Source organism: Aotus nancymaae, unplaced genomic scaffold, assembly GCF_030222135.1.
Source record: "Aotus nancymaae isolate 86718 unplaced genomic scaffold, 86718_ANA_hifiasm-v0.15.2.pri h1tg000067l, whole genome shotgun sequence".
In the NCBI taxonomy this organism is placed as follows: Eukaryota; Metazoa; Chordata; class Mammalia; order Primates; family Aotidae; genus Aotus; species Aotus nancymaae.
The window spans coordinates 809,636-824,541 of record NW_026988482.1 but is presented as its reverse complement, the minus strand read 5'-3'; the positions used below and the strand labels follow the sequence as shown (position 1 = coordinate 824,541).

The 14,906-nt window shown below is 40.1% G+C and overlaps 1 protein-coding gene across 1 annotated transcript; it reads right to left on the bottom strand.

The window, feature by feature from the left end:
• Positions 1-3,896: 3,896 nt before the first annotated feature.
• On the bottom strand, positions 3,897-14,396 carry ZNF639 (zinc finger protein 639). Its single transcript, XM_012472259.3, has 5 exons — positions 11,949-14,396; positions 11,093-11,161; positions 9,723-9,833; positions 6,596-6,730; positions 3,897-6,449 (listed from the first exon to the last, which is right to left on the bottom strand). Exons 2-5 carry the CDS (start codon positions 11,148-11,150, stop codon positions 5,296-5,298), a joined length of 1,458 nt encoding a protein of 485 aa, XP_012327682.1. The 5' UTR covers positions 11,151-11,161; positions 11,949-14,396; the 3' UTR covers positions 3,897-5,295.
• Positions 14,397-14,906: the final 510 nt, after the last annotated feature.

Here is a 14,906-nt window from a genome sequence, read left to right as displayed (position 1 = left end):
GGAAGTGCGTCCCTGCCAGGCGCCATTTTCCTTGAGGGCAGAAGGCAGGCTTGCTGTGGGCAGGAACTGCTGCCAGGAGAGTGGTTTCCGTTCCCACTCCAGCTTCTCCCCTCAAAGTGTCCAAGCCTCTGCCCAGCCTAGGCTTAGTTTCTAGTGATGGTCGGGACTGAGTCCTGTAATCCGGCACGTTGGGAGCCCGAAAGGGGTGGAGTATCTCTTAAGTCCAGGAGTTCGAGACCAGCCTGGGCAACATAGGGAGCCCTGCCGCCACCCCCAGCGTCTCTACAAAATAAAAAAATGAAAAATTAAAAAATTTTAAAAGCCTAGCGAGGTGTCGTGGCTCACACCCGTGGTCCCAGCTTCTTCGGATGCTGAAGTGGGAGGATCGCTTGGGCCTGGGGCTGCAGTGAACTGTGATTTATCGCACCACTGCACTCCAGCCTGGGCAACAGAGCGAGACATTGTCTCCAGATCAAAAAAATAAGAGGAAATCCAGATCATATTACTCTCTGAGCTTAAAAGCTTTCCAACAGCTTGCCATTGTACTTCAAATTCTAGCTTCGGATCGTAACCGCCCAAGGAAGGGGTTCACCTTGCCCGGTGACTGGAGAGAACTGATTCAAGACGGGGAACTGCAATAAAGAGTAATCCACGCAGGGCCCGCTGTGCGGGAGACTGGAGCTTTATTATTAACAAAATCAGTTTCCCGAAGCAGCTTTCCGGGAGCAGAGTTTTTAAGGACAATTTGCTGGGGGGAAGGGGCCAGTGAGCCAAGAGTGCTGATTGGCCAGCGATGAAATCATAGGGAGGGGAAGCTGTCTTGCTCTCAGTCAGTTCCTGGGTGCGGGGACAGTAGGTCAGATGAGCCAGTTTATCCGTCTGGGTAGAGCCAGCTGATCCATCCGCTCAGAGTACAGGTAGTTGAAAAGGGAACTTCTACTTTATTTATTTTGTTTGAATTTTAAAAATTATGATGGTGCGCCGGGCGCGGTGGCTCAAGCCTGTAATCCCAGCACTTTGGGAGGCCGAGGCGGGTGGATCACGAGGTCAAGAGATCGAGACCATCCCGGTCAACATGGTGAAACCCATCTCTACTAAAAATACAAAAAATTAGCTGGGCACGGTGGCGCGTGCCTGTAATCCCGGCTACTCAGGAGACTGAGGCAGGAGAATTGCCTGAACCCAGGAGGCAGAGGTTGCGGTGAGCCGAGATCGCGCCATTGCACTCCAGCCTGGCGCCTGGCGATGGAGCGAGACTCTGTCTCAAAAAAATAAAAATAAAAACAAATCTGTGCCATAATGTTCTGTTTGAAATCTAAAACAGACACATTGAAGATTTACAAATTCAGCACGAACTGATGCCAGCAGGTACATATAAAATACTTACAGGGTATCCAAGCAAGCGATGTGGGATATGGCATGAAGGGAGTAACTTAAGAGTTTGGAGAACAGATAGAAGAATCAAAACAAATCTATTCTGTCTTAGTCAATATAGGCTACTAAAACACTGTACCATAGACTGAGTGGCTTCTAAATAACAGAAATTTCTCAAGTTCTGGGGGCTGGAAGTTCGAGATCAAGGTGCTAGCATGGTTACATTCTGGCGAGGCTCTCTTCCGGGTTGCAAACTGCTGACTTCTCATTGTGTCCTCACATGAAAAAAGGGTGACAGCTCTCTGGGGTCCCCTGTATAACGGCACTAGTCCCATTCGAGAGGACTCCACTTTTGTGACCTAATCATCTGCCAAAGGCCCAATCTTCTAATACCATCACATTGGGTATTAGGATTTGAACATAGAAATTTTGAGGGGGATATGTTTACTTCATTGCAACTTACCTTGTTATGAACACTTTAATCTTTGAAACTTTCTGAAAACCCAAGTAAGATGAGTTATAAAGATAACAGTAATCAGCCATAGAATATAATTTCAGAAATATGGATTTAAAAAAGATGAGTAAGGCCAGGCGCTGTGGTTCACGACTGTAATCCCAGCACTTTGGGAGGCTGAAGCAGGTGGATTGCTTGAGCCCAGGAGTTTGAGGCCTGACTGGGCATCTCTAAAAAAAGAAAAACAGAAAAAGACAAATAATGCCATTCTGGACATAACCACAAATGAACAGGATAGGCAGGCAACTTGGGAATTCTGTATTCTCAAATTTCAGCCAATCAAAATCCAGAACAGTATGGTGAACAGCCTTAAAAGAAAAAAAATTACTGACCAGAAATTACAATTGCTGAATATGATTCCAATGTCTGATTTCAGCTTTACTTTGAAGAGTAAAGGCAAAAGTATCAATAATTCAACTGCAGTATTTTTCAGTAGTGGATACACTCTGGACAAGATACTAAAAATTAGAACACTTTTTGAGTTTTCATTCAAAAACGTATTAGTCATTACATTTTAGGAACATAATTCATTCAGCTCATTATTTCTAGCAAGGGAAAAAAAGATCAGGTTAGATTCATTTGCCTATTTAAAAACAAACAACAAAGAACACACTTTTTTTTTTGAGGTGGAGTCTCACTCTGTCACCAGGCTGGAGTGCAGTGGTGCCATCTTGGCTCACTGCAGCCTCCACCTCCCGGGTTCAAGTGATTCTCCTGCCTCAGCCTTCCGAGTAACTGGGACTACAGGCTCGTGCCACCACGCCCAGATAATTTTTGTATTTTTAGCAGAGATGGGGTTTCACCATGATGGCCAGGATGGTCTCGATCTCCTGACCTCATGATTCACGATTAGTAGATAAGATTAGTAGATACTAATTAGTAGATACTACAATATTCTATTCTAGCAATGTAAGAAATGTTTCTTTTTAGAATGAATAAATTACTCCTCACAAATTTATTTTGGGTTCAGATGGTTATGACTTTAACACCAAAGTTACTAAGGAGAATTAACATAGCAAGGAATTGGTGGTGACTGGTGCTTTAGTATGGAAATTCTTTATCCAGAAAATTATTTTCCAAATCACTAGTACAAAGTAGATTCCTAACAACTCTAATAGTTTTAAAATCTTAGTTTTTTTTTTTTTTTTTTTTGAGACGGAGTTTCGCTCTTGTTACCAGGCTGGAGTGCAATGGCGCGATCTCAGCTCACTGCAACCTCCGCCTCCTGGGTTCAAGCAATTCTCCTGCCTCAGTCTCCCGAGTAGCTGGGATTACAGGCGCAGGCCACCATGCCCAGCTAATTTTTGTATTTTTAGTAGAGACGGGGTTTCACCTTGTTGATCAGGATGGTCTCGATCTCTTGATCTCGTGATCCACCCACCTCGGCCTCCCAAAGTGCTGGGATTATAGGCGTGAGCCACAGCGTCCGGCCTAAAATCTTAGTTATTTTAAAAAATATATATATTTTATTGCATTTTAGATTCTGGGGTACATGTAAAGAACATGCAGGATTGTTGCATAGGTACATACATGGCAATGTGGTTTGCTGCCTCCACCCCCATCACCTATATCTGGCATTTCTCCCCATGTTATCCCTCCCCTACACCCTACCCCGCACTGTCTCTCCTCCAGTCCCTCCCCACAGATGCTCCCCTCCCTGTATCCATGTGTTCTCATTGTTCAACACCCGCCTATGAGTGAGGACATGTAGTGCTTGATTCTCTGTTCCTGTGTCAGTTTGCTGAGAATTATGGTTTCCAGGTAAAATCTTAGTTTTTAAATTTACAAATTGGACATATAACTTCTTAGCTTTGTATTTGTTTTAAACCATGAATGTACACATTTCTTAGATGTGAATGTTGTCTTAAAATATTAATTTATGGAAAGCCAAATTAACATAAGGAGTATATGTAATCCCATAAACTCAGTGCCATAATAAAAGTTCTCTTGTGACACTCTATCTTCAGTTATCAGTACTGAGGTTAAAAGTTACAGGCAAAGGAGTATATATCACAGAATTTGTGTTTTATTTATTGGGATGAAACTGTTAATTGTAAGGTATACCTGACTAACCAAATTTGCTTCTCCATTGAGTTGAATAGTTGGTCTAACTATGTATTTTCACTTAAATTCTTTTTTTTTTTTTTTTTGAGCTGGAGTCTCGTTCTGTTGCCTAGGCTGGACTGCAGTGGTCTGATCTCGGCTCACTGCAACCTCCACCTCCTGGGTTCAAGCAATTCTCCTGACCCAGCTAATTTTTTGTATTTTTAGTAGAGACGGGGTTTTCACCATGTTGACCGGGATGGTCTCGATCTCTTGACCTCGTGATCCACCCGCCTCGACCTCCCAAAGTGCTGGGATTATAGGCGTGAGCCACCGCGCCCGGCCCTACTTCAGTGGATTTTCTATCAATAAACAATATGACATCAGAAATTTGGGCCAGAGTCAGGCATAATGGCTCATGCCTATAATCCTAGTGATTTGGAAGGCCAAGGTCAGACGATTCCTTGAGTCCAGGAATTTGAGAATGGTCTGGGCAACACAGCGAGACCTCATCTCAACAAGAAATTAGAAAACTCAGCAGACATGGTGGCACATGCCTGTAGGCCCAGCCATGCAGGAGGCTGAGGTGGGAGGATTCCTTGAGCCCCCAAGATTACAGTGAGCTATGATCAACCACTGCACTCCATCCTGGACAACAGAACGAGATCCTGTCTCTAAGAAAAAAATGTTAAGTCTGGGCATGAATTTATGGTTCCTCAATAGAAAATGAAATGTCACCAAGTTATCAATGAGTTAGGATAATTATTTTTTTTATTGTCTAAGCCCTTATTAGTTCCGCCCTACTCCCATCTTAAAATATTCAACAAATAAATAAGGGCTCAAAAAAAATTTTTTTTTAAACAGACTGCCATGAAAACCAAATCTTTTCTTCCTGTGATAATATTGGCTTCCTAGTGCCATTTCTTCTTATTGGGAGTGTCTGTGAACTTAATTGTTTATTGCATTTTAGTTCTGGTCGTGTAATAATTTAACAACTTCATACACAAAAAACTCATCTTTTGAGTTTTAAAAAGTCAATAGCACCCACGGTTAAGGAAGGAAAACTGTAGCTCATTTCTTTAGTCCATTTGTTTCTTTTCAACTCATGAAATCAGACCACATTCAAGAAACATGTTGACAGTCACTGAGAGTGGTTAAAACTACAGGTATCAAGCAATGAAAAGATCACATTTAAGACATATTTATATACTGAAAATGGGGCAATGACAAGAAAATTTATAATTAAAAAAATTACCTGTTAAAGGCAAATTTCATGTTTTGTTTACAATCATCCATTTAATCATCTCCAAAAAAAGGCTGCATTTATTGTTTTACACTAACGTTCTGTAAGTTAAAGAGAATAATCAAGTTGTCTCATGGACTGGAAGGTGACTTATTAATTCCCTTTCATTTCCAAACCTCATTAAGCAGTCACTACATTTATGAGGTAAGTCAGCTGAGTGCTTGAAATCTAGATGAATTTTAAGATCTTCAATTTGTCCTGTTGAATATTCACAATACTGACATAAATAAATCCCTTCAGATAAATGTGAATTTAAATGCTTGCAATATTCTAGCATACTTGAAAAGCCTTTCCCACAGTCATCACAAACATGCGGAAAAATTTTAGTATGTTCAATAGCGACATGCCTGTTAACATTCGTATGAAGTCTACTCCGAAAACCACACACTTGACATACGAAGAAGTTTTTACATTTGTCAAAGGAAATTTTGCTCAAGAGGCTATACTGTCCATGCTCTCCGTTGTTATACTTGTCACTTAACTCTATCAATTTACACGCGTGCTCGTTTACCACATGGCTGTGCAAGTCTTCGGGATCATTAGTTTCATGTTCACAGAACTGACACAAGTACTGTTCATCACAGCTGTGCTCCTGGAAATGCAGGTAGAGCTCACTGCTTGAGGAGAACTGCACATCACACTGTTCACACCAATAGAGGTGATCACTAAAATGGGTGTCTGCAATGTGCTGGCTGAGGTTCTCAAAAATTACTGTCTTGTAATCACAGTATTTACAAATGTAGGGATCCTCTTCGTGTAGTTTGGCATGTTCTATCAGAAGGATATTGGTAGAGAAACTTTCCTTGCATACGCGACACACATTTGAATCAGTACGTTTATGCTTCAGGATCATATGCTGCTTTAAGTCAGAAAAATATTTGCTGTTAAACTCACAAAGTTCACATTTATAGAGGCCACTGCTATTAGCTCTCAGTAAAGGCCATTTCTGCTGGGCAGTCACATTCAAAGCTTGGCTTTTGTCAAGAATTTTACAAAGTTTAGCTGGTGGTTCTTCATCAGTTTGGTCCTGGAGACTCTCAGAAGAATTGTTTTCTGTCTCTATATCATAATCCTCTGAAATTGCGTGCACTTCTACAGCGATCGGAACATCTTCAGCAGTGTGAACTTCTATTGGACTCTCCTCTTGGGTTTGCTGGTTGACTGATTCAGGTGAGTCACACTCTTCATCACAAATTTCAGTATCAGCAGATTTTTCTGAAGAATAAAACAAACCTATTATATGACTATGGCTCAATAAGATCTGTTAGACAAACACAACCTGGCAAAAAGAAATTTATTGTGTATACTTTTTTAAAATTCATCAATATAAAATATATCAATGCTATTAGTTAGTCCCCAACCTGTGGAAAAGGCAGTGTGGTCTAGAATTCTAAGTACAGGACTGGGAACCAGGTAGTTCCGATTTCTGTTTCTGGCCTTGGTTCCCTCTGCAAATTTTGGCAAGTCATTTGATGTCTCGGTATCAGAATCATCATCTGTAAAAAGGGATTTGGAAGAATACTTATTATTTATATAATCAAAGCATTAATATACAACAGAGCATCAATTTTTTCAATACAATTTTGAATTCCAACAGTAACTGAGGACTTGTATTTAGTCATAAAAAGAGAAGTTATCTGTAGACTTCAGACACACAGAAAATCTGCTCAAACAAGCAAATGCTTTTGAATTGATGCCCCATTTGGACTAGTTACACTTCTTGAAATTCTTTAGGATTCTGTTTAAATTACTGAGTTTGAATAAGCCTTTATACCCTCAGGCCAGCCCCAGTGTTTCAAAGTTAGCACTGGGAAACTGAAATACAGGTTAATAGTGAAAACTGGGCTTCAATATTTTTGGGGGAATGAGGTTTTACTCTGTCCGTCAAGGCTGGAGTACAGTGGCATGATCGTGGCTCACTGCAGCCTCAAAGTCCTGGGATCAAGGGATCCTTCAGTCTCAGCCTTCTGAGCAGCTAGGGCTACAGGCATGCACCACCAAGCCCCGTTAAAATTTTTTTTTTTTTGAGGTGGTATCTTGCTATGTTGTCCAGGCTGGCCTCAAACTCCTGGCCTTAAGTGGATCCTTCCACCTTGGCCTCCCAAAGACCTGGGATTATAGGCATGAGCCACCACACCCAGCCCATCCATCATGTTTTCTTAAAATAGACTTTATTTTTTAGTATAGTTTTAGAACCACAGAAAAATCTGAGAGGATAGTATGGAGAGGTCCCACGTATCCCAGTTTCCCCACTACTAACGTCTAACATTAGTAGGGCACATTTATTGCAATTAATGGCCAATACTGACATCTTATTAATAAAGTCAATAAAGTCATCTCGATTTCCTTAGTTTGTACCTGATGTCCCTTTTCTGTTCCAAGATACCACATTACATTAAGGAATCACGTCTCTCTAGGCTACTGTTGGCTGTGGCAGTTTCTCAGCCCTTGAGGAGTACTAATCAGGTATTCTGTAGGATGCCTTGCTAATGGAATTTGTCTGGTTTTTTTCTTTAAATGATCAGGCTGGAATTACGAGTTACTGGGAGACAGAATAGAGGTAAATGGCCATTTTCCTCACTTCTTACCAAGGGCACATACTACCAACATGATTTATGATTGTCATGTTGGTCTTGATCACCTGGCTAAGTAGTTATCAGGTTTCAACACTACAAAGTTGGGCTTTTTACTTTCCATACTCAACCCCTTGTAAGGAAGTCACTATGTGCAGTCCATACTTAAGGGGTGCAGAGTTATGTTCCACCTCCTAGAGGGAGGAACAACTACACAAATAATTTGGAGTTTTATTGCTTTTGGCCTTTTGGCTAAGATCAAGTCTAATAATTTGGAATTTTTTGGCCTCTTCTCCTCTATCTAATAATTTACAACAGCATGAATTCAGGGATATTTATTTCAAACTCTGGGTTATAACTCAAATAGTTTTCAGTCTTGGCTACTGGGAGCTCCTTAAGTTGACTTGTGCTCCTTCAGCATGCCCCTGTCAAGCGTGTGTGTTTGGGTTTTTTTAAAGTACTTCCCTATTTTCCAGCACTACAAGATGCTCCAGGTTCTTGTATATTTCCTGCTCCAGACCTAGAATCAGCCATTTCTCCAAGAAGGCCTAGTTCTTTTTACTAGAGAACGGCATTAGAAGCCAAGACCTGGGCACTAAATGGGCTCCTGCTCACTGCGTCTGGGTGTCGTTTCTTTTAGGCCCTCTCTGCTAACAGAGCAAAAAGTGTGTGAGTGTGTGTGTGTGTGTGTGTGTGTACAGTGCCACATATATATACACACGTATCTATAAGCATGGATGGCCACAAGTATGCAGCTAAATATGAATTGATACTGATGTCTCCAACTCCAAATGTTTTCTGTAATTTATATTTCCGTGCCTCTAACGGGAGCTCAAGGGAACTGGGACAATCTGGTTGCAGAAGATGGTGATTAAGTACAAGCTGTAAGTTGTAATCATTCACCAATGCTTTAGAATAGAGGAGCCAATAGAAGATGCAAGATTGAAAAATACCAAATCACCCTCTGTTCTTTCCTTCCACACTGTGTGGTATAGCTAAGTAGAACTGTGTCTAAACTACTCTTAACCTTTCAACATAAATGCTCCCAATTCTGGGTCACTCCTGCTTTGCCACCAAATCCTAACCAACTAAAGTGGATTTAGGGCTGAGAGCGGTGGCTTACACCTGTAATCTCAGCACTTTGTGAGGCCAACATGGGAGGATTATTTGAGGTCAGGAGTTCAAGACCAGCCTGGGCAATATAGCAAGACCTTGTCTTTACAAAAAAATTTTAAAAAATAGTCAGGCGTGGTGGTACATGCCTGTAGTCCCAGCTACTCAAAAGCCTGAGTGGAAGGATTGCATTAGCCCAAGGGGTCGAGAATGCAATGAGCCATGATCCACAGAGTGAGACATGGCTGCATTTCAGCCTGGGTGATAGAATGAAGACTGTCTCCCCGCAATCACCCCTCCTTCAAAAAAAAATGGACTTAGAAGAGTACACTTTTTTATTTATATGTCGGAAATAATGTTAAAAGTGAAAATCATGGCCAGGCGCCATGGGTCACGCCTGTAATCCCAACACTTTGGGAGGTGGAAGTGAGCGGATCACCTGGGATCAGGAGTTGGGGACCAGCCTGGCCAACATGGTGAAACCCTGTCTCTACTAAAAAAACAAAAATTAGCTGGGCGTGGTCCCAGCTACTCAGGAGGCTGAGGCAGGAGAATTGCTTGAACCTGGGAGGTAGAGGTTAAAATGAGCCGAGATCAAGCCACTGCACTATAGCATGGGCGACAGAGCAATACTGTCTCAAAAAAAAAAAAATTACTTGCTTTCTTAAAAAAATACAACTTTGTTTTCTTATATTGTAACAAACTTCAAAAACTTCAATCCACATTTTACCCACATTTTCAAGTAAGAAATAAAAAATGTAAAAGCAGTTTTAAGAAACATTTTCAAAAATATTAGATATACCTTTGTTGTCAAAATATCTTAAATCTGGCTGTCTCATAGAACAGACACTGTAACAATGATCAGAAAAAATTCCATTGAATCCATCTGCAATTCTGCTTATTCCAGAGGAATCTGAACATAAAAAAAAATGAAACATATTTTAAGCACAGTAAACATACACATTTAATGAGAAACTTCCCATTATCTAACATATACAAATGTTCATGATGTTAATTATAGCCTCTGTAATGAAAACACTATATATTTTCAACTTTTAAAGCTTTTATATTTCAGAGCTAATACTGACATTGGTCTTTGAAAGAATCAGAAATTATATACTTTAAAACACAACTTTGAAATACACAAGGATACATTTGCTTTATACTCAGAATCACATAAAATAAAAATATATGATAAACACTGTATTAACTGCACCAAACAGTGAACCACCAGGAAGGTGTGCCATCATGCAGATAAAGGTTATTACATAGTGGAAATAGTGAGGACTACTTAGGGCTTATGAATATAGTCATTTCAAGTCTTGTCTAGGGAGGGCCAGTAAGCAGTATACCAGACTTAATTTCCTTAGATATTAAGAATGCGCAGGCTGGGTAGACTAACAGGTACAACTGAGACTGTCCCAAGTCAATGTGTGCGAGCTGTATTAGTTAGAGATGGCCACAAAGACCCCTTTTCTTATACTACCAACACAGCAGAGCCAACCTCAATCAAAGGATCTGAAATTACACAGTCATCCAGCCTGGCCAGCATGGTGAAACCCAATCTCTACTAAAAATACAAAAAATTAGCCGTGCACAGTGGTGCGCGCCTGTAATCCCAGCTACTCGAGAGGCTGCGGCAGAAAAATTGCTTGAACCCAGGAGGCAGAGGCTGCAGTGAGTCAAGATCATACCGCTGCACTCCAGCCTGGGCTATAGAGCAAGACTGTCTCAAGAAAAAAAAAATTACAGTCAGAAAGTTTCCATTTTCAAAAGTAATAGAGAGGATAATGTCTTTTTTCCCCAATAATGTAAAATATTTTCTACAGAAACTGTTATCATTGTGTCTTAAGCACAGCTTAGGAATCAGACATGCAAACCCCAATTATGCTGTATAAGTAAATAACCTTGGCTATCTAATTTTAAATATTTATAACTCATAGAGCTGTGAGGAATGAAATAATGTCTATAAAGTTCTTATGTATGCCTAGCACATGGTAGACAATAAGGAATATATATATATATATATATTCAGAGAATGTATTTAAACCATTCTTTTACCTAAAAATTGACCCAGATATTTAAGTCTCATTTGATCCTTAGGAGAAAGGGAATATAATTTTGTGGGAATTAATTCATACTCAATTTAAAATAAATTAATTATACACTTACCTGAATAACGAGAAGGGTGTAGAGTCTTCCTTTTTCTTTTTTTAGGATACTCATTCATATCTTTTCAGTCTAAAAAATGAAAAAAGAATTAACAAATATGTCACAAATAACTGTTAATGCTGTTATAAAAATTCTAACTGAAGAATTCATTGGCAATAAGAAATATGTGAGCCACCTGAAAACCTAGAGTTTAAGAAAAATGTTAAACAATGCCTCTGTATTTCAGATTGTTTTTCCAATCAGGTTTCAAGGTAGAAACTGATTTCTGTTTTCTTTCTTACAGAGGTTTAAAAATTATGTTTCAAATGTTGATACAAATTGTGAGACCTGGATAATCACAATAAACCGCATGCTGAAATCACATTGTGTGTGTGTGTGTGTGTGTGTGTGTGTGTATATATGAAACATGCCTATGGCACCATATTAGGAGTTTTATAGGCACATTTCCTATCATTGGAAATATTTTCATGCAGTTTTCAAGCTAAAGGCAGAGACATTTCCTTTAAAAAAAAATACTGTCGGCCGGGCGTAGTGGCTCACGCCTGTAATCCAAGCACTTTGGAGGCCAAGACGGGCGGATCATCTGAGGTCAGGAGTTCAAGACCAGCCTGACCAACATGGTGAAACCCCATATTAAAAAAAAAAAAAAAAAAAAAAAATACCGTCACAAATATGTATCGGCCTCCTGGTTTCCAGAAAAAAAGTACTCATCACATACAAGATCAGTATATAAATAATTTTCAAGAAGAAAATCATTTTCCTATTTATGAAGTCACATTCAACATTCCACTGATAACACAAGATGTGGCAACCACTGTCCAATTAAAATAAATTAGTTTCAAAACAGTTCACTTACGTGGTATAATTCTTACTGCTGAAGCGAGGAAAAACGAATTACAGTAAGTTTCTACAGATGGTAAAAAATGCCTGTAAGTAAAACATGAAAGAAGTCAGTAAGCAAAAATATAGCTTATTTCTAGTACCGAATAATATAATGACACCAGATCTTTAATCAATTGGAAAGTTATACAGAACTAATTAAGGTATATTATTTTGAATATAATATACTATGTACTAAAAACTGTATATCTTATATATTGACAAATATGTGATTACATGTAAATTTCTACATTTATTGAAATGATTTACCTTCTATAGTTTTTTTTTTGACAGTCTCACCCTGGCCTATAGTTAAATCTTTTGACAACAAAATAGGAATATGAATCTGAATTAATTTATTTATCCATAAGGAAAGCAGGCATAATGAAAGCAAACCAAATTTATAAACTTTTTGTTTTTGACACAGAGTTTTGCTCTTGTCACCCAAGGTGGAGTTCAATGGCACAATCACAACTCACTGCAACCTCTGTCTCCCGGGTTCAAGCGATTCTCCTGCCTCAGCTTCCCGAATAGCTGAGATTACAGGCACATGGCACCATATCATGCTAATTTTTTTATTTTTAGCAGAGACAAGGTTCACCATGTTGGCCTGGCTGGTCTCAAACTTCTGACCTCAGATGATCCTCCCGCCTCAGCCTCCAAAAGTGCTGGGATTACAGGCGTGAGCCACCTCGCCTGGCCCAAATTAAGAAACTTTAAACTGTTACAGTCCTTATAGATTTAAGAAACAAAAGTGGCTGGGCACAGTGGTTCATGCTTGTAATTCCAGCACTTTGGGCGGCCAAGGTGGGTGGATCACCCGAAGTCAGGAGATCAAGATCAGCCTGGCCAACACGGTGAAATCCTGTCTCTACACCCTCTCAAAATCATTATCCACTTCTTGTTATTGATGAGGAAACAGGCACAGTAAAGTCAAGTCAAAGCTGGATACTCAATAAATGCTGTGGTTGAGATTTGAATAAAAGTTTACCCAATTTTATTTATTAATTTTTCTATTTATTTGAAATGGAGTCTTGCTCTGTCACCTGGGCTGGTGTCCTTCCGGGTAGCTGGGGCTACAGATGCGTGCCACCATACCTGGCTAATTTTTGTATTTTTAGTAGAAATGGGGTTTTGCCTTGTTGGCCAGGCTGGTCTCGACCTCCTGACTTCAAGCAATCTGCCCGCCTCGGCCTCCCAAAGTGCTGGGATTACAGGTGTGAGTCACTGCGCCCGGCATACAGTGTTTAACCCACAGTGATACATGACAGGTGTTCTAGTTGAGGTGCACATACTATTTTTGCTTCTTCACTAAGCTCTGAGTATATCAGCAGTAAAGTGACATGATAATACAGCAGGGAATGAGATCGTGCTTTTCAGTTTACTAAGCATTTTCCTAACCGTTATTCTATTTCATCTTCAAAATAGTCCTGTGAGGTACATGGAGGGGTTACTATAAAACCCATTTACACTTTTACTGATGCGGAAACAGCCTTAGTGAAAGTTAAGTCAACTACTAAGTGGGAGAACCCGAGATGAAAACGCATGTGTTCTGACCCCTGGGCACTGAATAACCAACACTATGTGAGTGTATTTTCACTGCTCATCACCGTCACTAGCAAGTTACATCTTGCTCCCAGCTCTTAGCTACCAGTTGGGAGAAGAGGAAGGGAACAGCCTAAAGAAACCGACAACCATGAAATGTACAGAAATGATACCAATACATCAAATGCCTCACCTAACAACATAAACAATCATTCCTTGAGTAACCATTCCAATCATTGCATTCAAAAATTAAAAAAAGAGAAGAGCTGTTTCTATCTTTATGTAATAAACTAAAACTTCAAGACTTATTAATACTGCTTTTGTATACTTCCAGGATTCATATAGCCCAGACTTCACACTTCATGTTCTAAGTACTCTAAAAGTGTCAGAACACTGAAAACTGTCAGGAGCACATGTTAAGGAGTCTCTTGTTATTTCAGAATACATTTCAAGTTCTTTAGAACTTGAAGAATAAAGTAAAAAAAAGGAAAGCAAGCGTGTTGTTAAAACTAATGTTGCAAGCTGGCCTGGATTCAGGCCGTCAGGTGAGAGGAGCAGGGTCACACGGATCAGGAAGGGTTTGACTCCTACTTAGGGGCCGAAGAACATCCAAATGTCTATCGGACTTCCTTTCAGCATGATGGTGAGATGCCTACTCAAAATCAAAAGTGCTAACCATCCTTCATTTTAGCAAACATTTTTATGTGCCTTTTGTGTGCACAAGAGCCGTGAAAAAAATTTAGCTTTTTACTCAAGGATATCAGAAACATTTGCTCACTAGTCTTTTTTTTTTTTTTTGAGACGAGGTTTCACCATGTTGGCCAGGATGGTCTTGATATCTTGACCTTGTGATCCTCCCGCCTCGGCCTCCCAAAGTGCTGGGATTACAGGCGTGAGCCACCGCGCCCGGTCTCACTAGTCTTTTTCTTTCTTTCTTTTTTTTTTTTTTGAGACCAAGTTTCGCTCTTGTTGCCCAGGCTAGAGTGCAATGGCACGATTGCTCACTGCAACCTCCACCTTCCAGATTCAAGCAATTCTCCTGCCTCAGCCTCCCAGTAGCTAGGATTACAGGTGCCTGTTACCACGCCCGGCTACTTTTTGTATTTTTAGTAGAGACAGGGTTTCACCATGTTAGCCAGGGCTGGTCTCGAACTCCTGACCTTGAGATCTGCCTGCCTCGGCCACTGCGCTCGGTCACTCACTAGTCTTATTAGGAGGAAGATTTGGAATCATAAGCAACTTATCACACAGTCCTCCTCCCTCCCTTCGCCTCCGTTACATACAAACGACGTATGTAACGTGTCAGGAGGAAAATCAGAAAAAAATGTTTAAAAAATTTTATATCACCTAGACTACCCAGAAAACCCACCGTTAACAGCATTTTTCTTAT